The sequence below is a fragment of the Melospiza georgiana genome, chromosome 1, assembly GCF_028018845.1.
Source record: "Melospiza georgiana isolate bMelGeo1 chromosome 1, bMelGeo1.pri, whole genome shotgun sequence".
NCBI lineage: Eukaryota > Metazoa > Chordata > Aves > Passeriformes > Passerellidae > Melospiza > Melospiza georgiana.
Window position 1 is genome coordinate 17,224,261 of NC_080430.1, and position 26,935 is coordinate 17,251,195.

A 26,935-nucleotide genomic window follows, 5' to 3' on the forward strand; every position below is an offset into this window, starting at 1 on the left:
ATTCCTTTGCTGAAACACTTTTGTTCTTGCCACTCAGAAATTCATTCTAAAAGCAACAGGACAAAGATGGTGACTCAGCCTGATTTGTACTAGGAACGTCCAGATTACTGAGGAGGCCTTTGAAATACTGAACATATTTTGGAGGTGCTGATTAGAACCACAACAGATGTACAAACACTGCCAAATGACACAGGCATCTAGAAATCAGAGGACTTATGCTGAGGGCTGGCTACTGCAAAGCAAACACTTGCCCCAGGAATATGTGGCACCTTCTTACTGGCATAGGGCAGGTCTCAAAACAGGCCCTGATAGTTTTGAGACAGCATAACATGTGGACAAGAATGTGTCCATGAGCATATACATATGTCAAAAGACAGCAAATACACTTTGAGCATACAGGCAAATTCAGTCTTTCTACTGCTACCTCTCTTTGATTGACTGCTCTACTCCCACACTGTATGCCATCAGTTCCAGCCTTCTCAGTACTGCACACATGACTTTGTTCATAAGCTTTTCATGCTACACACTATAATGAGATAAAACTATTTTTACCATTATTTTCATTCCAAAGATGCTCCAAAAACTCACTGTCCCTGTTGTTAAATCTCCTCCTAAATTTCCATTCTCTTAGAAACATAATGCTTTGTTTTAAGTAGGTCTTTCACTCTGTTCCTGATAAATTTGTAGACCACAAGTCTTCAATCTTCATGATTATCCTTGCAATCCACCCCTGAAGCCAGCTGGACTTCACTTATTTTGAGCACAGGGATCAGGCAGGCTGATGATCTCAGGAAGTGTGATATACACTCCTGTAGCTGACCTGGATGGCTGATGCATGCTAGGGTATCTTTGAGGCTTTTCATAACAAAGGTGGTTGCAAACCACACTGGGGTTATGCCCTAATGGGACATCTGAGACCCTACAAGCTCAAGCAGAAAGCTTTGGTTTGCTGTACTTCCTTACATTTCACCACAGATGGATGATCATCAAGAATGACTGCCATCAAACAGTGCCATCCTCACACTCCTGTTTTTCATGTCAAGATCACCCATGAAAATATTAAGCCAGTCTGTGGCAAAAGGTATCTCTGAGGATTTGCACAACCAATATTGTTCCTTTTGCTATCTCAATGACAAGAAGCAGTCCTGAACTGACAACAGAATCTGGCTGAGGCAAAGTTCATTAATCCTGGATGACTTTTCCTAAAACAAGAGGAACGGGCACACAGAGGAAAGGACACTGCCAGCTCAGTTTTGCTTTCTCCTTCATAATTACATTCACATAGTAGGGGCTACAGGGGGAGGTGCTATCCATGCAACAAAATACATGCCATGCTCTGAGAAGTAATCAAGTCCAACAAGGCATAAACTAGTCCTACAGAGAGAAAACGGTGCAAGAGCTCAGAGAAATCCCTTAAAACCGACAATTAGTCTAGAAACATTTCTGGAAAGGGACCAAAGATCATCTACTTGGAATTCTATACAAGGCAAGACTGGAAGCATAGCTGGAAGGCAACTGGAGAACACTCCAGCCAACATCTTTCCTCAAAATGCAAACATAGCAGCTGACAGTAAGGTGTGGAGTGAAGCATCTGCAACGAGCCAGACTCAGGAGTGACAGAGAATACAGGCCAAGCATGATCTGCTCAGTTAAAACTGCTTTCAAGTAACTTGGAGATCATAAGGATTACACCAGACTAATTAGCTTAGAATCTTACACAAAGTGTAGAAACTTGCTACTAGAGGGTGGGAAAAAAAAACCTCTTACTGTTTTCAAAATCTCACAGCTTTGAATATAATCATACCAGCTCTTTAATAGCTTTTCTGCACAATTACTAAAAATATCTCACAGCAAACTTATCACAGCAAACTTCTTACCTGTGACCAGAGTTTAATAGGAACAGGAGTGGTTACAAATGAAAATACTTAATGAAGTTTACATAGTTTCAAAGAGTATTAAAGGTTCTAATAAAGCATTTATGCAAGAAGGTAGAATTGACTAAAAGCCTTACAAATATAGTAATTCAGCAACATTATTTATCCACCCTGCTTACAAGCACAGTATAGTCCACAATTTAACACATGGAAATATGTAGTAAACCCAGCAGTTCCTTTTGCACTGACAACTACAAAAATACAGCTTCAAGATGGAACTTACATTCAGGTTTTCCTGAGGAGCATTTTATTTTCATAAAGTATTTTTCAGAGACACAAGAATGATAACTTTCAAGCATGATGTGCATATCTGAAAGTGACCAACTCACTTGGAATTATTATGGTGAATGTTGCAAGCCCGAGCCATTAGCACCACAATCATTGGTCGAAAGGCCTTTCCCTTCCCATCAAAGTAATAATCACACATTTCCTTAAGTTCTGCTGCAGACACCAGCAATTCCTATAAAAAGGACAAGAGCATTTCAGCATAGAAGTCACAAGTCAGTCTGCTTAGTGTAAATAAAACAGTATGCATGTATAAGGTTATTGCTTACATTCATTCCACCCAGTGTAAGCTCAAGTTATTTTTAAAATTACTATGAGTAATCTGAAATGTAAATGATGCATTTCAGTGCTGCAAATCAGAAAAAAAAATTGCATTCTGGTTCTATAAAATATGAGAAATGCTCCATTTGCCTTCAGTTTAAGTTGCAGACAGCAGTTCATAAACACAAATAACATTACTTCAATAAATATCCAAACTGATGGCTGCTATTAAAAACAATCATCATGACATGCCACCATAGTCACCAAAATCCCATACCTTTTTAATGTCTTCATAGAGATTCTTCAAGTCTTTTCTACCAAGTTGAAAAGGGTCTTGGTATTTTTCATCACTAATTGTCTTACTGCAGCTGCACCAGTGGGATGTACTTGCATGATGAAACCTGGGGACAGTGTTTTTCAAGAGTAGGCTTGTTAGAAGTCATGCTCCCCTGATTCCCCATACAGAAACATCTGAAAGGGTTTCTTTCTCTCCCTCTCCCATCACACCCCATTTAACCAAATGGCTAAAATATATGCAGACATCAAAACTCTCCTTTTCAGACAGTAAGATGCAAGGACAGAAGAGCTGTGTATTGATGATCATAAAGCTTTGGGACCTGGCAAAGTGCATTTGGCAAACACACACACACTCTGCCCTTAAGAGAACCCAGATATTCTGAGACACAGAACACCACCTTGCTCTCCATCTATTCCTTTTGAATACACTATGGATAGTGTAGCATACATTTGGAGATAGAGCCCTCACTTCTGGAAACCCAACTGTTCTGTTACTTTCTTCCCTCTCAGGTCAACTCCTGAAAAAATATTCCTGACTTAGATTTGATATTTTTTCCTTTGTATACCCAGCTACATAATAAATTAAATCAATACTGCCAGGTAGCATGATGGTGCTAGGAAAGTTCATGAGAAAAGGGTGAAAGCTCCACCTGGATGCATTAAGATGTATTTAGCTTAGGAGATTTGTTTGTTTGTTTCCTGGATTTGAAGTTTCTTCTTCTTCTAATGTTTCCTTTCCCAAAGTGAACCCTATGTATTTTCTTGCAACATTCTTGCTTTGCCTGTTACTCTCCAGGATAGATGACTGAGATTCAGACTCAGCCCTACAGCAGCAGTCTATACTGGAGTAAATAACCTTATTTTCAAAGTTTACAGCTCAGAGGTCTAACTGCCCAGTTCACCCAATAACTCTGTCCTCACCCACTGCACAGCAATGTGAATCTCCAACTTACCGCCAAAATATACTACATATTTTTGGAAACGAGAAAGTTGAACTTCTTTGGGTAATGTGACACATCTGCAAAAAATAAAACCAGGGACAGTTTATCAGAACTTTAAACTGCCAGAAAACATTTGACTACAAAAAAAAAAAAAATGTACTCATCACCATTGCTCTATTTCTCCATTTTAACAACCCAGCAGCAAAGGGAGTCTCATAACCCCTTCCACACCACGTGAGACCCGAGTGCACCCTTCACCCGGCACACTGACCTGACTCGTCTGCTCCACAGCCTTGGACTTTCTCCCCTGGCAGGCCCAGCCCAGGAGGCTTATCACTTAAATGACCAAAGCTGCTCCAATAAAACCTTGCTTTTGCACTTGAGCAAGGTGCAATTTTTAAATATTTCCTGCCTGGCACCAATCAAAGCATAGAGAAAAGCACGAGCTGTTTCAGTACACTAACAGAAAACCACATCCTTGTTTTCTCTGAAGCAATTTCAATTCCGCCTGATGTTCATAATTTACACCTGCCCATCTTCCCTGCTAAATATCCAGAACCTGACTTCCAAATGCAGCAATCTCTCCAAGGATCCCTCCCTGCAGGCAGAGCTCAGGAGCATGGGGGAAGGAAGGCACTCTCCCAGGTACAAGATTCCAGCAGAAATAGGCTGAGGAAGGAAGTACAGCTTTTACAGCTTTTACTCTGCTCCTGGGAATGCTGCCAGGAAGTACCGAGCCCTGCCCAATGCTGGGCTGAGCCAACCTAAAATCACTGCAATCCACGTGTTCGCCCAAGCTCCTCTGGAAAAACTCACACAGAAATGCTCAAGGAGACCTGCTCCTGCTCCCCGTGCCTCAGCGTCTCCTCAGACGTGGATTAAAGTAAAGACTCTCTCTCCTTGGACAGTGGGAGACAAACAAAAGCCCTGTAAAGGCTCAAGGGCACTCCTCCATCCTCCGTGCTTACACAAGGCCATGCAAGGAGACAAGGCAAGGAGCTCAAGCTTATCACAGATCTGCAACCCACTGCTGTCTGACTTCAGCGTCCGGCCCTAGGGCTGAGACATTCCCAAGTCGCTCTCTAGAACCTCTCACCGCGTTCTGTCGCTAAAAATAGCTGATCCTTCAGCGCGGGCACCCAGAGACTCCGTCCCTCCCTCACACTGCCGCTTGACCCTGGAACAGCGGCTGCTGCGGGATGCTGGACGCGGTCGCCAGAGCACTGTCCCTGGGTCAGGACAGCCAGAGCACCTCAGCGAGGCTCAGAGCAGCAGCCTGGCCTTGTGAAGAAGCTCACTGTGAAGGCAGTGAGCGAACTGGCCCCGTTACCGCTCACAAAGCTAACACACACAAATGCCTTCAAAATCTCACATAATGAGAACCGCTTCCCCTGCTCCCACCTAGGGCCGGCTCCGAGAGGCTCACAGACTGACCAGCGCTGAAAACCCCTAATCCGGAATTTAACCTTGCACCGAGCGCGCTCCTGCCCCCAGCAAGGACCCCCCGGCAGAGAACCACCCCCGGGCCGTGGCGCTTCCCGGGCGGAGGCTGCGGGACGCCGAAGGAGCGGCGGCCGCGGGTGCCCGCCCGGCCCGGCGCCCCCCGCCCCATTCATTCCGCGCTCGCCCGGCGCCGCCGCACTCACCGCCGCGCTGTGGGCCGGCGGGACGCGGGGGCCGGGGCTCGGCACGGAGCCCAGCGGCGGAGCCCGGCGGCACCACGAGCCGCTCCGCCACCACCACCGCAAGGCCATGGTGTCCCCCAGCCCCGCCGCACCAGCACCGCCTCCCGGCACCGCCGCGACCCGGACGCGGAAGCCCCGCGCCGCCACCGCCCTCCGGCCCGGTGCCGGGCGGGCACCCCAACGCCCTCTTTGGGGGCGGGAGACCTGAGGCCGGGTTCGTGGGCGGCTCTGGAAGGCGAGGTCTGCGGACATGTGGTGGCGGCCCTGGCTGCCTGCCTGCCTGGCCTGGAGCTGTGTGGCCGCGCTGTGCGGCTCCCGCGGGCTCTGCCCGGCCCCGAACGCCTCCCGCCCTCAGCCGGGTCAGTGCCCGCGGCGCCGGGCGGCGGAGCTCTGCGCCTGGGCCCTGTCCTCCGACAGCCTCCTAGGTACGGCCTGCCCGGTCCCGGGGCTGCGCACTCCTGCCCTGCCCGGTCCCGGGGCTCTGTACCACTGTCCTGCCCGGTTCCGGGGCTCTGTACTCCTGCCCTGCCCGGTCCCGGGGCTCTGTACCACTGTCCTGCCCGGTCCCGGGGCTCTGTACCACTGTCCTGCCCGGTTCCGGGGCTCTGTACTCCTGCCCTGCCCGGTCCCGGGGCTCTGTACTACTGCGTCCTGCCCGGCGATTTTGCTTGTTGAGTTGTAGCAGCTCCTGAAGCAATAACTAAGACCTGATACACACAGTCAAATATAATTTTAAAGTTAAAACTAGATTGGTCATAAGGAGCTTTCCCCACCCCCCCGGTCCCAGTTATGTGTTAAGGCAGAGTTGATAACCTGACACATCTCTGGAAGTACACAAATTATTCTAGCTCTCCCAGCTCTCGGGCATACAAATTGATATGATAACATTACAGAACTAATTTCATCAGGTGATGCAATTACTTATGAGCATTAAGAAATAATCATCAGTGATTAATCTTGCGGCAGCTGGCTATAAGAAGATCTGTCATTAGAGGCAGTGAGAAACACGGCTAGCAGCAAGGCTCCAAAGATGTTAGCTAACTTAAAATTTTTACAAAACAGTGTCTATGAGGTACTGAAATTTTATAATTAATGTGGAATTGTAAGATTGTTGCAAGCAAAAGTCCATAAAGATGGTAAACCACGCTGGTTTAAAACAATATTTGTCCTCTGTTACCATGGAAAAGGGCATAGAGTAGGTCTGAAGGAAGAATGAAGCACAGCTTCTGAGTACACATGTATGCTACAGCAAGAGCTACATCTTCTCACCCATTTATTCACTGTTTACATTACTCAGAAAAGATTCATCTGTTTTCTTGCGTTGTGTGGTGATCATTGCTGCATATGGAATGTACACAGCAGTTGCTGGTGCACAGTGACTTAAATTTGTTGCACTGCATTGTTCAGCTGTGGAGAAAGCTGAACTTCTCTATCTCCTGCAGATATCTGTTAGGGTCTATAACTGAGTGTCACACCAAACTGCCCAGAGACTGTTCCAGTCACAGTCTATTCAATCTATTCTTAGAAATGATTTAGATCTTAAAACTAGAATGTCCTGATAGATTCTTTAAATCAGTCCTTTTCAGAAATTCCAAACAATAAAATCCTAAATTTATTTGGGCTTGCTTTTCATAAAGGCTTAGTATATATAGGTAAAGTTGTAATATTATAAGTTTTAATTGTTTTTAAAGCATTTTAGCTGAATTTAAGAGGAAGCATATTAAGAATAATATGATTAATTATTTTTTACGCAGCATTTATTGTCTGTTTCATGTTTACAGATCCTTTTCCAGTTGATGTGATCCAAGAAAATTATGTCCGTAATGTGAGAAATTGCATTTTTTCCGTTGTCTATCCTACACCTTTTAAATCTAGAGTTCGTCTTGTAGCTGTTTCAAAGGTTGGCTATTGTTTTTTTATTCCTCTCTAATTAGTAGAAATTAATAATACATGTACTAAAGTATATTTTAATATTCATATGTTGTTTATCCTGAAATATCTTTTCAATAAATACTTTAAACAAACAGAGCATTTAAAACATATTGTGAGATGTCTTTTAATGATGAAATCTGTAGAAAACATGTTCATTACCACTGACAATTTGATCATATTCAAGTATTATTTTTTTTTCTCCAGGATGTTCTTGAAAATATTTTGGATCTTGATATATCTGTCAAAGGATCATCTGATTTTCTGGAGTTTGTCAGTGGTGGCAAAGTGATATTTGGGTCTGTTCCACTGGCCCATAGGTATGGGGGTCACCAGGTAAGTATGGCACTCGTTCCTCCAGGTGGAATTGTGTGGGTCTTTGTGAATTACACCTGGATAATACCTGTGAGTACATGAGTGAATATCTGTGAGTACATGAACACTTACTAACACTTTGATTGCAAACTTGTTCTTCATAATGGGCTGCAGGTGGAAAAGAACTATAATATCCTTCCACTGTACCCTGTTTACTTGTTCTGCTTTTGTTTATGCCTGAAGCAAATTATGTTTTTAACTTTCATTAGCTGCTGAGTCTGCTTAGCACCCCAGCAGTCTGGCCAACTATTAGTATCTAATACTAATAGCTCAGAGGAGTGGAGAAGGACAGAGCCTCACTGCAACACCATGATTACTAAGGTTCAAGTTCCATTGAAATGGCTATGATTATTCATGGAGAAGAATGCTAGAATTGGATTTGTAATTTCCAATTAAAAAAAACCAAAGCAAGCCATGTGGGTTTAAAGGCTCATTATACAAAAGACAGGTCTGTAGCTGTACATTGTAGCTGGAAGGTAAACAAAAAAAGAGGTGTTACTGTGGTTTTCTGATTCATTTTTGGAGTGAGTATGGAAGTACAGCTTTAGGGTTCAACATTTTAATGTGAGCAAATGTGTCTTTTGTGAGGACCTAGATTTAATCTGTATTGTTTCAGTTATAACTTCTATAAATGATAGAGATCAATAACTTGATTTTAATTTTTGTCAGTTTGGTAGCTGGGCAGGTCAGCTCGGGGATGGAAGAGCCCACTTGATCGGAGTATATACAAACAGGTGTGACGTTTTTTTGAGTGTCTGATTGAACTCTGTGTTCAAGTCTAGCTGACTCATGGTTAACCTGAGATCTATTGTTAGAAATGCCAATGGTATTTTTGCAGGCATGGTGAGAAGTGGGAACTGCAGTTAAAAGGCTCAGGAAAGACCCCATACTCCAGGTTAGTTGCAGTTACTCCGTGTACGCTAAAACTGAATGTTTTCTTTTTGAAATTTGCTTTGATTTTATGACCCGGTCCTTATTTCTCTGCTCTCCATAGGAATGGTGATGGGAGAGCTGTGCTTCGCTCTTCTGTTCGAGAGTTTTTATGTAGTGAGGCCATGCACCATCTTGGAATTCCCACAAGCAGAGCTGCTAGGTATTTTTCTTTCTTTTGTTCAGAGTATACTAATTTACAGGTAATTTTGTGACTGAGTTTCACTGAACGTCAATAAAGCAGGGCAGTTAGTTCCCAAGATGAAAGATCTCTTCATGTGTACACAATCAAAACAAAATATATTGTCCACAGATTTTTGGATAAAACTTTCCAATAATAATAAAATACAGCAATTAATTGCATCACATATTCTAGAAATACAACTTAACTTCAGTGTAATAAAGACTCATTTCTGTAAAGTCAATTCAAATTCTAGAATCTAGCCAACTAGGAAAATGTGCAAAGGGGCTATTTTTGTACTGTCATTTTTAAGATTGTTGGGAAGAATTGTCAGTCATATGAACAAATATTAATATTGACTGAATGTAGAACTGAATGTAGGCAATTACTCTCAATTTTTTGTCTATGCAAACACCCCTTCAGCAGAGAGAGAGTTTGTAAAAAAAATTTTAAAACTAATTCTGTGTGAACCAAAGGAGACTAACACATTCATTCATTTGGATGATTTTCTCAGAATCAAGTAACTGAATATTTTCAGATGATCACATTTAAAATACCAAGTTCATTTTGTGTTCCAAGTAGTCTGAAGTCTGTACTGCGGTGTTTCAGGCTTTAGAGAAAGCAAATGTTCTGCAGAAAAGGCCTGTACTCAGCTGCCACATGGCTAGGTGTCTGTATTTGCAAAGTGTCTGCAAATCTCTTTAGCATTAGTTCTAACTCATTTGCTCTGTTGAAGTGCAGTGTTTGTAAATGACATTTTTGATGGTTTATTCACTGACTTCATCTTGAGACTCTTTGCTGTTGGCTGTTAATGCAGAACTTTAAATCTGTCTGAATATCATCAGGAAATCATTTGGCAGGTTAGAGCCTCTCTTTGCTGTCGTCTCAACAAATTGTTCAGTGCAAAACCAGTATGAAATTACCCCTTTTCTGTGCACGAATTCTACTGAGCACACAGTGTGCTTTAGCTCTCTGCTGGCAGATTGGTTAAATGCCTGGCTCCCTTGACTGTTGTACAAGCTCTGCAGACTGTTTGCAAGACTTAATTTGGAAAAACCCCAGCTGACAGCCATATTCTTCCCGATGGGGAGCTGTTGTACTGGGGCTGGTGGGATGCACTTAACAGAGGTCTTGTCAAGTCTTGGCAGAAGTGGGAGGAAAAACCTTATGGCTTATCCCAGAACACCCAGCAGGTTGGTTTGCTCTATTAATTTTAAGTACTGTGTTCCCAATGGGGTGCTCCAGTTTATGACTATACTGCCAGATACAGAACACTTCATACAGTGCCATTTTAGTCACACACTGAGGCTACCAGTGAGCAGTGTTGCACATTAAGTCAAAAGAGTGAGCCAATATGCATTGGCTCAGTTTTGAGTGGCTTTACTTGCATGGGACTTGATATTCATGCAGAACAGCAGGCAGAGCACTGGGAGTGTAAAGTCAAGCCCTTAAGTGAGAGCCACGTAGGGAGGGATATCAGCCTTCCTTCCTTCCTTCCTTCCTTCCTTCCTTCCTTCCTTCCTTCCTTCCTTCCTTCCTTCCTTCCTTCCTTCCTTCCTTCCTTCCTTCCTTCCTTCCTTCCTTCCTTCCTTCCTTCCTTCCTTCCGCCACTTCCGCCACTTCCGCCACTTCCTTCCTTCCTTCCTTCCTTCCTTCCTTCCTTCCTTCCTTCCTTCCTTCCTTCCTTCCTTCCTTCCTTCCTTCCTTCCTTCCTTCCTTCCTTCCTTCCTTCCTTCCTTCCTTCCTTCCTTCCTTCCTTCCTTCCTTCCTTCCTTCCTTCCTTCCTTCCTTCCTTCCTTCCTTCCTTCCTTCCTTCCTTCCTTCCTTCCTTCCTTCCTTCCTTCCTTCCTTCCTTCCTTCCTTCCTTCTTCCTTCCGACACTTCCTTCCTTCCTTCCTTCCTTCCTTCCTTCCTTCCTTCCTTCCTTCCTTCCTTCCTTCCTTCCTTCCTTCCTTCCTTCCTTCCTTCCTTCCTTCCTTCCTTCCTTCCTTCCTTCCTTCCTTCCTTCCTTCCTTCCTTCCTTCCTTCCTTCCTTCCTTCCTTCCTTCCGACACTTCCTTCCGACACTTCCTTCCGACACTTCCTTCCGACACTTCCTTCCGACACTTCCTTCCGACACTTCCTTCCGCCACTTCCTTCCTTCCTTCCGCCACTTCCTTCCTTCCGCCACTTCCTTCCGCCACTTCCTTCCGCCACTTCCTTCCTTCCGCCACTTCCTTCCTTCCGCCACTTCCTTCCTTCCGCCACTTCCTTCCGCCACTTCCTTCCGCCACTTCCTTCCGCCACTTCCTTCCTTCCTTCCTTCCTTCCTTCCGCCACTTCCTTCCTTCTGCCACTTCCTTCCATGCTGTTCCAGCTTCTTTACTGTGGGAGCAATTTCAGTGCTCTGTTTCCTGTGGGTGAGTGTACAGCTGGTCTGCTGCTGCCTTACAGTACTTACCAACTGCAGGGACCATTGGAGAGCTACTTTTCTGGTGGGAATGTGTGTCTGTGTGGCTGCTCAGCTACCTGGCCAGCTCTCAAGTGTTGCATGTCTGTGCTAACTAAATGTTGAGGCCTCCATGGATTTTTTATCTGCAGTAGAAGTGCTGGTATTCTGTACGAATTTTGCAGAGAGACTGCTAAGAGCTACACAGTAAAAAGGAAACAACCTTTCTGGCAGAGGTCTGTCCAAAACAGTAAAGTTTAGTAGCACAACTTTTGTGCCTTCTGTCCCCTATTGCTCAGCTGCACAGAGTATTTTGTAGGTGCCTGAGGTTCCTTCTCTAAGTTTTATTGTTTTCTCTTGAAGGATTAAGATTTTCTTCTTCCATCTCATTTAGCTCAGAGCTTTTTGTACTTAATCCTACAGACATACTAATTGGTTCCAAATGAGTATTAAAAGAAAAAAACAAAACACTCTAATTCTACTTGTATCAGTACAGCTCCAATAAAAGGAGCAGATTGATTTCTGTATATTGTCCCCCTCCTGAAATAATTCACTGCCTGTTCTTTGCAGTTAGCAGAACGTTCAGCTTGAATAGCTACTAGGTATCTTTAAAAATACTGAATCCAATAACAATAATTTAGTTTCAAACCACAGTTACTGTTGCAAGCAACTGCACTAGGTAAGACTTCATGCTATTTCTTTTCATTACCTTTTTGTACATATTTTTGTTTATATGGATTTCCCACATTTTTGGTTCAGCCAAATTCTTTCTAAAATTTCAATGCTCAAGTATGTAAAACCAGAATCTAGTGTGCTTCCAAAATTAAACTCTTGAGAATTAACACTGTGGCTGTCTTCAGTCATATTTATGAATGGAATAATAGGTTTGTCTCTTGTTCTTTGCTGTGTACCTCGAAGAAAAGTTTTGTTCTGTCTTCTCTGCTGTCTTCAACTACCTAATAGCAGATATAAATAGCTGCATTAAATATCAGATAGCAGTGCCACCCAACTATATTTTGAATCATGGAATCGTAATTTGGGTTGGAAGAGACTTCTACTGGTCTAGTCCAATTCTCCCTCCATGAGCAGGGACATCTTCTGTAGATCAGGTTGCTCAAATTCCCATCCAACCTGACCTTGAATATTTCCATGGATGGTGCCTTTCTGGGGCAACCTGTTCAGTGTCTCACCACCCTCTGAGTAAAAAGCTTCTTCCTAATATCTGATCTAAACCTGCCCTTTTTCAGATTGCAGCCATTCCTCCTTGTCCTATTGCTAGAGGCCCTGGTAAAGGGTACCTGTCCAGTTCTTGTAGGCTCCTTTGGGGACTGGAAGGGGCTGTAAGGTCTCCCTTTACTCCCCATGAACAGCCCCAGCTCTCAGTCTGTCCTCACAGAAGAGTTGTTCCAGCTCTGGTCATTTCCACAGACCCACTCCAATAGGTCCATGTCTCTCCTGAGTAAAGAATATTTTGCAGTTAACAAGCAAAGATAAAGAAGAATTATACAAAGAATTATACAAAGTGAGCTAAATTATCCTCCAGCTAGAGTCTTGAACAAGGAGTCTTCTGTGCCTATTGAGGGGATAAAATCTTTTTGGGAAGATGGCACCAAGCTGGATTGTCAGAGTAATCCCAGTTGTTTTGGAGAGAAAACATCCTACTTGTTAACCTTAGAGGAACATGATGCCCTTTTTTGTGAGGATTGTGAGTTTGTGAGGATTGATTTTTCCTGACAGAACAGGAAATACAAGGAAATTACATATTTTATTTAAACAAATTAATGCAAGTTGTGAAATATTTTAAAGCAAGTTTTACTGAACTCTCACAAACCTCAATATTTGGATAAACATGAAAATTTATAGGATGTGCAGAATTTTAAGGCAAATGAAAGGAAGAGATTGGTTTTAAAAATCCAAGTACCAGTAGCAGGGATTGCTAAGGGTCACAGACTTGTCCCTGAAGTTTCTGACATAATTTTGGCTCATGTCAAGGGCAACCTCCATCTGATGCAGCAATTTGGTTTCTAATTTCTCTCTCCTCATAATTTCCATGTTGTCCCCAGGGAAATTGGGACTTAGTTAATGTTACAATCACACTAATCTGTCACTGCTCTTTTTGAGAGCAGCCATCTTCCAAGAAAAGTCTTGTTAAGCCTCAGGATCTTTTTTGCCTGTGTCATTTGTAAATACAAAGTTATGCCACCAAAACCATCTTTCTTCTTATGAAGAAAATGAATTTATATAAAATATCACTTTGATCTTCAATATTAATTACTTTTGCTGAGATAATTTTTAACATTCATTTCTTGTTTGCTGCAGCTTAGTTGTAAGTGATGATGATGTGTGGAGAGACCAGTTTTACAATGGAAATATTAAGAAAGAAAGAGGTAATGAACATATTTTAAAATATTACAACATTGTAACTTAATTCTCCATGAAAAAATGTGTAATAAAAAGTAACAAATTGGCTTAATGTAATTTATTAAGATATAAAACCCCTCCTGAGAAAATCAATCTGAAATATATCTTGGTTGAAGAAAGCCCTCTGAACTGGTCTTCTATGATTGTGGCATATGTATTGAAAGAATATAATTTTGATTTTCATTTCCCATTACAAAAATGATATTGAAATCTAGGGAAGCTTTCCATTGTTGTGATAGCACTACCAGGATGCATGGAATGTTGTTGTGGCTATATCATTGCTGTATCATCTACACCTGCTCTGAAAAAGAGAGAGATGGCACAGCATGGGGACAAATCTGTTTGTGTTCTTTCTTTGAGGCTGGCATTTCTGGAGTGATTCTAGTATTAATACAATAACAGAATTTTGCCTGTGCTTGCTGGTATAGCAAATCAAGCTTTATCATTAAAATGCATGTGTAGTAAAATTATGTTATACATATTCATCTGTTATGTGTTAGGCATACTTACAAAAATACCATTTGAACTGTGTGTATACAAACTTTGTGTCTATAGAAACAACACATGGTGGCTTTTGCTATGGAACTGTTTTATTTTGCTGATGCTCTGTTTCCATTTAAACACTCTTGTCTTTATATTTAAGGTGCAATAGTGCTACGAGTTGCCAAGTCGTGGTTTCGTATAGGATCCTTGGAAATCTTGGCTCACTCTGGGGAACTGGACTTACTAAGGTTTGAATTGAATCTTCACAGTAACTGAAATAGTTTTCTCAACCATCAACTTACATTAGAATTCATGTATACAGTTGGAATTTAGACATCAATTATTTAGCAAGTGAGATTACATAATTCAGAAAGGTAATCTGCTATTTTTATACAGGCATACCAAAGATCTTACCTCACAAAGGTAAAACCCTTGAGATGTGTAAAAGCCTGGATCTTACAAAATGAGGAAAGTTTTATACCTAGGTACTTCTGGTAACTAAGCACTAGGGAGGAGTTGTTTCGAAAAGATTTGTAAGTTGAAAGTGTGAGTTCCTACATTTCTCAGTTTTCTGTGACAGGTCCTGCAAATTTCAATGCATGTATCCCATTTCCCTAAGCCTGTCTTGTAGGAATGTGGAGAACTGTTTTGGGAACAGTCAGCTACTGTGGAAGTAACCCTACTCCATAAGAATTCAGTCAGAACATTTTCTTTGTGAGAATTCTGATGTAGAATGGTTATTCCTTCTAATCTTATACTGTTTTTTTTGGAAATGCAAACTCTTATTTTTTTCCTAAAAAATGGATATTGCTGCATGCAGAACCATGTCCTGGTGTGCTCTGGAGATTTAATGCGGGGATAATTTTAACTCTGAAGATTTAATGTGGGGATAATTTTAACTCTCTCTGTTTTAATTTTAAGACTGTGTCCAGTCTTATTTACGGCTACAACCTTAGGTTTTATCTCTATGAATTTTGGAAGAGCTTAATGTGATTAATAGACTTAGTCTAAACAGATTGATTTTTTAAAATATCTATTTGTGGCAAGCTGTAGATCAACATTTTGCTGTTTGAAAACAAGAATTTTTAATGATCAGATCCAAAGTACCAGTTTTGTTTAAAGAATTCTGTTTCTGCTGTTACAGAAGATTGCTAGACTTTATCATCCAGGAACATTTTCCATCAATAGCTATGAATGATTCAAATAGATACCTGGTAAGTCTTTTTTGAGAGTAATTTTCATTTTCCACAAGCATGTGAACAAAAATTACAGGAAGATCTTCACAATTTCAAGTTTTACAAGATTTTAAAATTTGAAGTGAGCTTCCAGGTTTTATTAGCAAAAGTTTGTTAATTCTCTGCAGTAAAAATGTACTTCTTGATTTTTTTTGTTTTCTCAAAGTCAAATGTGAACATTTTTTACCAGTTTGCATTTTGGAAATGTTTATTGTGAAGCTTCCATTTTCTGTTCTATTTTGTTCTTTTACAAATAGGTTATCAGTGATCAGTTATGTTGTGATGAAATGTGCTTTTGCTAATGTAAATGTAGTATAAATGGTATATTCTAGTACACTGCCTAGTATAAATAGTATGTTTTGGTTTGTTTTTTTTAAATTTTACTTTTTCATTACTTTAAGGGCATCTGTGTATACTTATTTGACTATAGTCTTTGCTGAATAAGGTTATTATGCATTCATATAATTTAGAATGGGAATGACAAGTCCTGACAGATGCTTAAATTTGAAAAATAGAATATATTACATATTTCTAAAGTGAATAAAATGCTTATGTATTTCAATGTTTTTGATACAGAGGACTTGAAGTAAAAGATATATTTGATTTCAGGAATTTTTCTCTACAGTCGTGTCAGAGACTGCGAATCTCATTTCCTTGTGGATGTCTGTGGGGTTTGCACATGGTAAGGTGCCAGATGGCTTTGGCTTTAGGGGAGGGACACTTTACAGTAATGGACTTAAAATGGCTTTTATTTGTCACCTTGATATTTTGTTCTGCTGATGTGTTCACCTACAGCTTTATCTGTCACACAAGGGGCTTTGTGACAGAGTTACACTGTCTGATCTCTCAGAGCACAGCTCTGACAGGATGAGAATAGGGGAGCAAGAATACTCAGAGCTGTTGCAGCAGTGCAGTGCACAAAGACAGGGTGCTGATGCCATGTGTGAGTTTAACTGCTCTGAATTTGATCCCTCCACAGCCAGCCCTGGCCTGTTACAGTGCTCAGGACATGGAGCTGTCTGGCTCTGCTGCAGATTTGTGGGATTTACCCCAAAACAGCAGCAGGAGCAGCAGCCTGGCTGTGCTGTGGGGCATGTGCTGGGGGCACAGGGATGGGGACATTCTTCAGAGTCTGATTCCTGAGAGCTCTCTAAATTCAGTGCACCTGTTTCACAGCAAAATGCCTAGAGACTGGGGTTCAGGTGGAGTTTTAACTTTTGATTCTCCTTTCTGTTTAACTGTAGGTGTGTGCAATACAGATAACTTCAGTTTGTTGTCCATAACAATAGATTATGGTCCATTTGGATTTATGGACTCCTATGACCCCGGTAAGTGTAGCATCTGTTTTTTTTTGTTTGTTTGGGTTTTTTTGGTTTTTTTTTGGTTTTTTTACTTAAAATAATCTTTTTATATTAAATTATATAGTTTCCATTGCATGAAAACTCCTTTCATTATTAGCAGAAAAACCCTAAGCATGTGTACTGTTTGAAGAGCTTTAGGGAAAAAATTGCATTAGTGACCAGTTTTATGATACACTATATAGGTTGCATTCAATGACTAAAAGTCTTGTTAATGAAATACTACTATTAAACTCATTTCCATGAGAGTGTTTCTACTTGATCACCATCAATTCAATAGATACTACAACAGAAGCCTAGAAAACTAAAAATTGTGTATTGCTGGAAGCAGCCAAAAGCAGAAGTGGAATACAGTAACTTGCATGCATGAAAGCTCTAGTTTTATAGTCACAGCAGCTAAATATTTGGTGGAAGAAAAGAAATCAAACCTACACAGTCATGGGAACCTTTCTTTGAAAGTATTAACTCAGCCAGTCTGGGATTGATAGGTACAGGTTCAGTATGTACATAAATGTGTATTCTTAGAATATTGTTTATAGTTTGCAACTGAATAAACTTCAGAATCAGCAGTGGTTATCTTGCTATGTGTTTTCATGCCTGCAGCCTCAAATTAAGGAAAAGTCATGAGAATAAATGTCATATTGTTTCTATTGTATTGAACAAAATGGGGATTTTTTCCTTTTAGATCTTTCTTTATAGGGTGGGTTGAACCCATCTGGCAATTAAGCCACTGGCTCACCCCTCCCTGCTGTGGGCTGAGGGAGACAATTGGAAAAGCAAGGCTAAGAAAAAGCTTATGGATCAAGATAATGACATTTGTTTAAGTCAAGGGGGAAAAAATGACAGGAGTGAGCAGCAAGTGATGCAAAGAGAATCACTCACCATATGTCACCACCAGACTGATGCCAAGTCAGTTCCCAAGCAACAACTGCCTTGGAAAAAGTACCCCCAGTTTTTATTGCTGATCATGATGTTGTAAGTGTGGAATATCGCTTTGGTCAGCTGAGCTCAGCTGTCCCAGCTGCATCCCTTCCTATCTGGCCCACCCCAGCCTCATTTTCTGGGCTTGCAGAATGAGAATTGAGCCCTTGATGCTGGGCCAGCCCTGCTGAGCAACGTGTAGAACATTGCTGTGCTATCAGCACTGCTTTGGTCACAAGTTCAACACACAGCTCCAGACAGGCTGTTGTGAAGAGAACTGACTATCCCAGCCAGACAGTGCACCCTAGAGCCAGATGAGAAGTGTTAGAGTCAAAATTCAGATTGGAACCACTCACCAGATCTGACAGATGAGTTGGGAGTGTCCTCCTTAAAGCTCCATTTGCTGTCAGTGTCCTCTGAGGACTCAGGTGATGCTGTGTGCATTGATCAGCTTATCTGGGTTTGATCGGAGTGAGGGGCTCCCACTGATCCCCTCACACACTGCTGCTCTAGACAGAATATTTTACTACTGGATATAAAATCCAGATATAGGCGTATTTTTTATGTGAATACAAAGCTCAATTTTCCAATTGAAACAAATCTTGCTTAGGTGGCCTATTAAATACATGTTTACTGTACAGGTAAATACATGTTTACTCTATGTGTGACTTTTCCACAAACACTTAAATCCTGAATGTAGTTGGACATTTGTTTGCTTAATCTATGTGCTAAATATGTTTGCTTAATCTGTGTGCACTAGAAGTAGTACAAATACTGAAGTTAAGTGTAAAAAACTGTTTTTAATGAAAAAGTGTTTATTTTTCTCTGTAACCATCTGAACTTACCTTGTATCTTCAGGTAGGAAAATGTCACTTTTAACATATGGGAAGTTGTGTGTGAAGGATGTATTCCTTAGATTTGCAAATGATAGATCTTGAGTTAATTCACTTTCAATAAGTATTCTTGTGATCTAATTTTAAATATTTAAGTGGTTTTAAGTCTTCTATAAGTTTGCTGTGTAAGTATAAAAATGAATGTATTTCAATATTTTATCATTGATTCTTTATTGTAATTACTCTGTTATGGAAAAGTAATGTTTTGTTTGAAACAGATTTTGTTCCAAATACATCTGATGATGAAAGGAGGTATAAAATAGGAAATCAGGCAAGTGTTGGGCTGTTTAATCTGAGCAAGCTGTTACAAGCTCTAAAACCTTTATTGGATCCCAGGCAAAAGCAGCTGTAAGTAATCCTTAAAATATCATAATGCTTAAAGGAACTAGTGAGATGAGAGACACTGTAAGCATCATATGCTTAGGAAAGAAAGGGATTTGCTTTTAAGATATTTCATTTTTTTAACTGGGAATTGATTCTGGATTAGTTGTTGGCCAGAATAAGATTAGAGGGTGGGGAGAAAAGTTTTTGTTGGGTCAAAAATAGTAGTAAAATAGGACTATAGGGAGCTATTGATGTTGTGTGATCCTTTTTCCTTTCACTAAGGTAGGACTTTTGCCCATAGTTTTCTGTTCTCAGTTTGCCTCGCTTGTTTTGTAAGACATTTTATTAGGAAGACCATGCATTGTCCTGAAGTAATGAAACAGTTTTTAATAGCCTCCTGTAAAGATTCTTATATGAAGAACAGATCCCAGATGATTCAGAGTATCAGTGTTTCTGAGATAGCAGGCAGAAGTTTTTGTTGTTTGATGTACAGCAGGATTATACCTGCAGCAGCATTTCAGTTCCTTAGAACTTGACATTTCTTCTGTTTTGCAGAGCTTCCCAGATTTTGGAGGGGTTTGGTGAGCACTATCACAGTCGGTATGCACTTGCAGAACTGAAACCTTCTAATTACAATGCTATAAAATGTATAATGTTCACAACTTCCATACTTTGTTACTATTTTTAGTTTCACAGAACTATTCAAAACAAAATTGGGTCTTCTTGGGGAGAATGAGAGTGATAACTATTTGATTGCTTTCCTCTTAAAAGTGAGTTTACTTTGATAATTTTGTTGGCAAACATCTGAACTGGTACCCCACACTTGAAAAGCACTCATAGAAGTGTCTTTATTCACCAGATTATGGAAGATACAAAGGCTGATTTTACAATGACATTCCGAGAGCTGAGTGAAATTACTGCAGACCAGTTAAAGAAGCTCCATATTCCTGAGGTATAAATACAAGCACCCAGTCCTAGGAATGCTTAATATGAAAAGAGTAAATCAAATTGGACATAACTCTGATATAGCAGAGGCTATCTCAAGCCATGATTTGTCTGGGAAATATGTTATTGTGTCATTATTAAGGCACAGAGGGACTAATACACCTGTGTCAGGCCACCTCCCCTTGTTAAGCCTGTATCTGGTAATGATGGATATGTTAATGAAAAGTGCTAATGAAATGTGCATTCATGAAAAATGCTCAAGTCAGATTTTGACCCTTTGGTATAGGTCCAATATGAGTGGTAATAAATACTCATACACAACTGGGAATGTGATTTTTGTCACATTTAATGTGGGTCTGCTACAAAGAATTTTCTTCCCCTTCATCTCCCTGTTTTTTTGTTGTTTTGTTTAAGAATACTTTTTGTCCAATAAGTGAAGTTGCACAGGACTCATGAGGAAAATTTCAGCCTCAGGTCAACCAGACTGTTCCTGACATGGGTTTACCAGGTGGCCTAAACCTCTGCTCTCAGGCATATTTGCTTGTCTTGGTATCTAATGATAAGTGAGATTCAATCTCAACATAAATTCCTGCTACAAATCTTTTCCCAGCATGGCCTCTGCCCTTCCTTGAGCAAGAGATTGGTTTTAAATGTAACTTAAAGCATGAGAATACATTTTGCTCTTGTGTCCTGCTCAGCCTGCTATCTCATCCTGTGTTGCTTTAACTTAGACTAAACTTATTCTTCAGGAAATACGTGATAGTACTTAAATTTTTTACTTGGATGTAGTGCAATCTTTGGAAATATAGCTGACATATTTGAACTGGACTGAGATTCTAGGCAAGTCATAATTGAATAAAAAAGCAAAAGTGAAATTCTGAAAAGGAAGCTTGTAATATGGTTCTGAAAAGGAACCTAAACTGGAAAGAAAATGGCCTTTTTGCAGGAGCCAAAATTATTTTTTTTCCTTTTATTTTTTAATATAGTGATGTATTTCCATGTGATGAATATTGTTAATTTTGCCTGGGAAACTTCATTGCCTTCCCCAGACATCTGATTTATGTCTGTTTGTTTTTGAAGCCAATTTAAAATGAGAGCAGGACTTAGGAGGTTGTTTTTAGGCAGCAGGATGACAATGTAAAACACTGAATGAAAATGAGGAGTTGATGGTTCTTTTTCCACGTATAATTAAGTGGTTTTGAGCAAATTTTCTGATTTTCCTTGTTTTCTTCTGTTAAGTAAGAGGTCTATTCTCACCTTCTCTATTAACCTGAAGCCATTAAGAGTTTAAAAGTTTTGATACTCTAGAGGTAAGCAACAAAAAAACGCCGGAGCTGTGGCTTTGGAATTATTTGTTTGCACAGGAGGGTGATAAGAGAATGGGTGCATTTGTAAGAGAAGGTATTTTTGTCATGGAACCCAAGGGATTTTTCCATTTATGGCAACTCCATCTTCCCATCTTTGAAGGTGTTAGCTGAGGAACCAGCAATTGTGGTGTAGTTGTGATCCTGCTGCTACACCAAGGGTCATTTCCAGCCCTCACTTGGTAGCAACCTGATCTTTTTTTTTTTTTCTCACACAATGAAATGATTTAGCCCACAAATTCTGAGTTTCAAAACTGATGTGGAAAAACAAGTACAATTTTATGCTGGTAAAAAGTTTTCATTGTTTTAAAGAATTTCAATTTTAAAGTAATTTCACCTCTGTTTATTTACACACTTTATCAGCAAGTTTTCATATTGATTTGTGTATCAATATTAAAGATTTTTTCAGCTGCATACCAAAATTGACCTAAAAATGCTAGAATCCTTTGGGAACACTGCAGGAGTCCTTGCATTTAGTATTAACTGAAAACATTATGAAATTCCTCCTAAAGCAGCCTAACTCTGCACATCTTTGAACAAATGCTTGATTCTCATACTCACCTGTTATCCACCTGCCTGATTCCCAGCTCTTAGTCATTTCTGTGCTCATTTTTATGATCAAATATAATTTTCATATACTTTTTACTCTTATTCCTCAAAAAACCCCAAAACAAAAAAACCCAGATGGGATAAAAACTTTTTCTTCTTGTTTTTAATTTCCCTTACTTTTTTTTTTTTTTCTTGACTATGTGCTGTTTAGCTCCTTTTATCTATGTCCATTTCTTCCTAATCTGTTCTTTCTCTGAAGTTCATTTTTTGTCTGTGAGCTGAGGAATATGAAGCAGCTGTTGGCTCAGTGTAATCAGCCAGGGAGGCCTGGTTTGTGTTTGCTGTCCACCATGGAGGCAGTAACCCCAAGCTCTGATTCCTTGCTGTCAGCATCTTCCAAGTTCTGTCTCCTCTCCTGCTGTCTCTATTCTTCTCAGTTTTCTCCTATCCCTTTAGCTTTTAGTTTCTCTTTCTCTCTACCTTTTCTTTATTTATATATTTTGCTTATTGCACACTTTTTGATGAAAAACAATTATATTAATATATCTGACCCATGTATGAGTCTCAGAAGAAAGTGAAACCTGTAATTATGTAGCTTAAAAAATCAAATAGGTCAGACAATAAGCCAAGGAAGAATAGGGGTGAAGTTCTAGAGGTGTTTAGGTAAAATTTGTCATAACAGAGGTGGATTCATGAGGCTGCATCATGCTAGCAAAAATAAATAATTTGAATACAGAGCAAAAGATAGTAGTGGAATGTTTCGGGAGAAAATTCTTTGAAGGGTCCTGATACATTTGTCTTTTAAATCCTTTTATTGCTCATTGTCCTGCTTTCAGCTGGGATAAGAGTTAATTCTCTTCCTAGTAGCTGGTAGAGTGCCATGTTTTGGATTCAGATTGTGGATAATGCTGATAACACACTGAAGGTTTAGCTGTTGCTGAGCAGGGCTTACACTGAGTCAAGGACTTTGCAGCTTCTTGTGGTGCCCAGCCAGCAAGGAGGCAGGGGGTGGACAAGGAGCTGGGAGGGGACAGAGCCAGGACAGCTGACCCAAACTGGCCACAGGGATATCCCACAGCACTTGGTGCCATGCTCAGCAAACAAACCAGCAGAGAGCTCAGGGGGATACCCTGCCTGGGAACTGGCTGGGCATAGGTTGGTGAGCAATTGATTTTCATTTGCATCACTTGTTTATGTTGGGTTTTATTTCACTCTCCTTTTGATATTTTCCTTCACATTGCTATTATGATTGTTGTTATTAAATTATTTCAGTTATTAAACTGATCTTATCTCAACCCAAGAGTTTTCTTACTTTTAACCTTACTTTAAACCTCAGCTGAGGTTTAAAGGGCAAGTGGTTGTGTGAGGCTTAGTTGCCAGCTGGGGCTAAAACACAGTATTTGTTGCTTACTTTGGTTTTTGCTTAACAGAAAAATAATTCTGATTATCTGCCAATAAATGTTTCTTTCTCTTTAGGAATTCTGGGCTCTCCAGGATCTGGGTAAACACAAATTATTTTCAGAGTGGGTTACTATGTACCTCCTGAGATTAAACAGGCAAGTCTGGTTGTAGTTTAAAGTCTGTATTTGCCAGAAGCAGGCAAAATTAATCTGCAGTGATTTTGCATAGTCTTTAATGGGTCTAATAAACTGGCCCAAACATGGTTTCATATGTCTTTTTTGTTTTCTTGGCTCTACATTCTGCTGGACTCAACAAAAATTACTGTTGTAGTTCTGTTTTGACACTCAGGTGCATAAAAATGACATGGTAGGAGTAATTCTATTCTTTGTCCTTCACTGAGCACCTGATCAGTTTTCTTTGGTTAACAGTTTTTCTTCAAATAGCAATCCTACAGATTCTGTCCAAGAATCACAAACAGGCTTTGCAAGTACATAGGAATGAATAGTGTTTAATTACTGCTTATTTATATATATTTACTATGTAATAACATTGCTTTATGGTGGCAGGGGATGGAAATTGAACAGTTGCAAATACACAGATTGTATTTGGAAACCATGGTGTTGCATAGATAGGAATGCACAGGAGTCTTTTGTGTTAAATCAATAAAGAATCTAACATTTTTTTTCTTAGTTATATATGGTATGCATGGCTAATAGTAGTCAAAATAAATACATATCAGGTACTTGGAAATTTTATTCAGTAAACAAAATTCTTAGGGGAAAAGTCAATACAAGGCACAGAACCTACAAGAAAGTGTGCAGTTTTTTCCAAGTCTAATTATTCATAGAGATTCACACCAGCTTCTGCCAAACACAAAAGCAGAGCACTTAATGATTTTAATGGAAGTCAAATAAGATATATCTAAAAATAAATCAGCTTAATCCTCACTAGCTAAAGTGCTTTCTGTTTTTTTCTTTTTGTTTGTTTTTGATGTGTAGTAACAATGGTGACTCAGATGCCAAAAGAAGAACAAGAATGGCAAGTGAGTAAAACAATCCAAAGGAGTCATCTGCTTGCAGATGGCAAATATCTATTTACATATGTTTCTTTTGTGGTAGGTGTTTTTCTTTTTGGGTAGAACTAAAATACAGTATTTTTTTAAGAGGAGAAACTCTCATTATGCTGCTCCAAATCTTGTAGCAATATACATTCATTCTGTCTGTCTCTGCCCTTTCTACATGCTACACAGAATTCAGATTTCTGATAGGGACACACTTTTTCTTTCTGTCACCCAGAGGAAAAACTCCTTGTGAAAGGACTGTCTGGTCATAGGAGGCAAAGTAAGGTGCTTTGATTCTCCAAGTTATGCTAAAGACAAAATGGCAAAGGTTCTGCAGTTAGGTATCACAGCAGAAACAGTGCATATGAAACTCCAAGAATTGTTCAGCGGGAGATATTTTTGATCTGCAGTAAGCTGCTGTGGTAAATTTGTGAAATTTGCTTATAAGAGAAAATGAGCTACTGAAAATCAATGGCCAAAAGGGAATAAAGGAACTACAAGATCTGATCAAACTCTGCCCAAGAGGCTTCACTGTTACACTGCTTTGCAGGGTGCTTCCTGCCAAGCAGGATGGAAATGGCTGCACTCTTTTGTTGGGTATTGATTGGCCCCTTTCTTCTAAAGCTCCAATCGATTTCCCAGGAAAATGGCAGGAGCTGGCTCTGACTTTCAGTAATGAGGCAGTAAAACTACAGAGGGCACAATTTATGGTTTCAGGTTTGCATCCCCATTTCTAACAAAGGCTCTATACTTTTTAAAGAATACTTCTTAAAATTCTATATGCATTTTAGAAAGTTAATATGAAAAGAGCTACCAAGAAGAAATATTTATTTTATTGGTTTTCAGTAGGGTTAAGAAGCTTCATCTGTGAGTTTCTGAGGCCCTTCACTCAATTATCGTTTTGAATTTTCAAGTTCCTGTTTTCCTCAGCTAAAATTGAATGCTGAAAACTGTCTAAACACGTATCTTATTTTTCTGTATCTTTTAAATCTGCTTTTAGAGAAAATCATGACATTCTGAGGTTTTATTCCAAATCAGAAAGGATCCTAATTTGTCAATGATCTTCTGCAAAACATCATTATGTTTTTCTACATGCACCTCAGAGGATTTCATAGTACAGGCAGGAGACAGATGAAACATGGAAAAGGGTTTTTGCCTCCAAAATGACACTTGTGCTAATGGTCTTAGTTTTGGTAGCAGTCAAAACCTGATCTGCAAAGATTCATGGTTCAGTTCATTTTCTTCCATATAATCAACCATCACTCTCTATTCATACTGCAGAGCTGCAAAAATTTATAATAGGCTACTGATGTTAGTTTGTTATTGTTTTATTTAAAATCAACAACCCTTGTTGGACTTTTGCTAGCTGCTCGATATTACAGTGTGACTGAAATTTCTTACAGAGGTTTTGGGGATTTTTTTTTTTTGTTCTTTTTTACATTTTTACATCCATGGATTTAAATAGATTACTTAGGTGCCCCTGTGGTCTCTTAAAAAATGATTTCAGTTTTTGTTTTGTTTGTTGGTTGTTTGAGCATTTGCTTGTAACAGCTGTCCTTGTCAGCACAACTTCCAGCAGCAATCTGGCTCAATTCAGGCAAGTCTGCATTTTTACCCAGCATTTCATGTTGAAGACAAATCTGTCTGGGCTCCTCAGATTCTCAACTGGGTTGGGAACTTCCACTAAATTGTGTATTGCTGTCTTTGATTGACCTTGAATATATTGGCATTAACACCTCATTATTCATTACCCTTCCCTAATTGTTAGTGTCATAAAAAATCTCACTTCTCAACATACATTAGCTTGAATCATTTAAAGTCGTCACTTATTCATTATTTTTATTTTTTTTTTCTGTTCTTAGTAGTGTTTTATCTTGTACTGCCTAAATTTAGTTCTTCTGGAGTTGATCAAAAAGTTTTGACAATCCAAGTCTAAAATTGTATTTCTTTACAAAAGCAGCATGTAAAAAAAGTAGACCAGATCATGCTTATAAAGGGCACAAAAGTTCTTTTGCTTTGTCCTTTTCTTACCTGGCTTGTATTACTCTTTGATAATTATCTTGTCACTTGTGTTAAATACTGACATTTTTAAAGCCACTGTGAAACTTGTCAATTTGCAATTGTTAAGAATTTATTTCTGGGACAAATATTCTCCTGCTAAAATGACTCACAGCTCTAATGTGAATTACCATTTTTTGAATGAGTCATATGTTAACTTTTTCACCTTTTAAAATATTTTTTTTAAATAGTTATCACACTTTACTATTGATAACCCATTTACTGGATTAAATAAAATACTTGGCCAGAGCAAATTGTTTTGCCAAGTGGTAAAACACTGTTCTTTAGCAGTTAGGGCAGTGTTGTTATGCCTGTGTAGAGGTTATCAGGATTCCCAGTAAACAGTTGTATTTATTGACTTTTTTAATATGTAAATACATACTAGACAGGGGGAATGTGAAAAAGAAGAATGTCTGTGACCCCTTCTAATATATTATTTGTAAATAGAATAATTTAATAACTTAGTGATTAAAGGACTTGAATAGAGGGAAGTTTGAGATGGTAATTTTGATCATTCCCCTGCTTTTTCCAATACCCTCTTTCAAATATGCTGTAAGGGTATTTATAAGAATATTTCATAAAGGCCCATGGGTTTTTAAAAAGAAATATATAAACCTAAAATTTATTAATATAAAACCTACTGGGACATCAGGGGAAAGAGAAGGAGCTGAAGTTTG

General features: G+C 39.7%; 2 protein-coding genes across 2 annotated transcripts in view; one reads left to right on the top strand and one right to left on the bottom strand.

Annotated features, from left to right (window-relative positions):
- Window positions 1–5,694, bottom strand: part of PDSS1 (decaprenyl diphosphate synthase subunit 1) — a 22,172-nt gene extending 16,478 nt beyond the window's left edge. The window contains exons 1-4 of the mRNA XM_058020861.1: window positions 5,365–5,694; window positions 3,731–3,795; window positions 2,758–2,881; window positions 2,264–2,394 (exon numbers count right to left, since the gene is read on the bottom strand). Coding sequence (XP_057876844.1) covers window positions 2,264–2,394; window positions 2,758–2,881; window positions 3,731–3,795; window positions 5,365–5,655 — 611 coding nt within the window. The 5' untranslated portion in view covers window positions 5,656–5,694. The remainder of the gene's footprint in view (window positions 1–2,263; window positions 2,395–2,757; window positions 2,882–3,730; window positions 3,796–5,364) is intronic.
- LOC131081622 (protein adenylyltransferase SelO-like) overlaps window positions 5,595–26,935 on the top strand; it is a 24,897-nt gene continuing 3,556 nt past the window's right edge. The window contains exons 1-17 of the mRNA XM_058020848.1: window positions 5,595–5,828; window positions 7,185–7,303; window positions 7,540–7,668; window positions 8,377–8,441; window positions 8,546–8,602; window positions 8,702–8,800; window positions 13,566–13,633; window positions 14,311–14,398; window positions 15,295–15,364; window positions 15,995–16,067; window positions 16,630–16,713; window positions 18,776–18,905; window positions 19,437–19,481; window positions 19,570–19,651; window positions 19,741–19,833; window positions 23,216–23,295; window positions 24,139–24,182. Coding sequence (XP_057876831.1) covers window positions 5,654–5,828; window positions 7,185–7,303; window positions 7,540–7,668; window positions 8,377–8,441; window positions 8,546–8,602; window positions 8,702–8,800; window positions 13,566–13,633; window positions 14,311–14,398; window positions 15,295–15,364; window positions 15,995–16,067; window positions 16,630–16,713; window positions 18,776–18,905; window positions 19,437–19,481; window positions 19,570–19,651; window positions 19,741–19,833; window positions 23,216–23,295; window positions 24,139–24,182 — 1,501 coding nt within the window. The 5' untranslated portion in view covers window positions 5,595–5,653. The remainder of the gene's footprint in view (window positions 5,829–7,184; window positions 7,304–7,539; window positions 7,669–8,376; window positions 8,442–8,545; window positions 8,603–8,701; window positions 8,801–13,565; window positions 13,634–14,310; window positions 14,399–15,294; window positions 15,365–15,994; window positions 16,068–16,629; window positions 16,714–18,775; window positions 18,906–19,436; window positions 19,482–19,569; window positions 19,652–19,740; window positions 19,834–23,215; window positions 23,296–24,138; window positions 24,183–26,935) is intronic.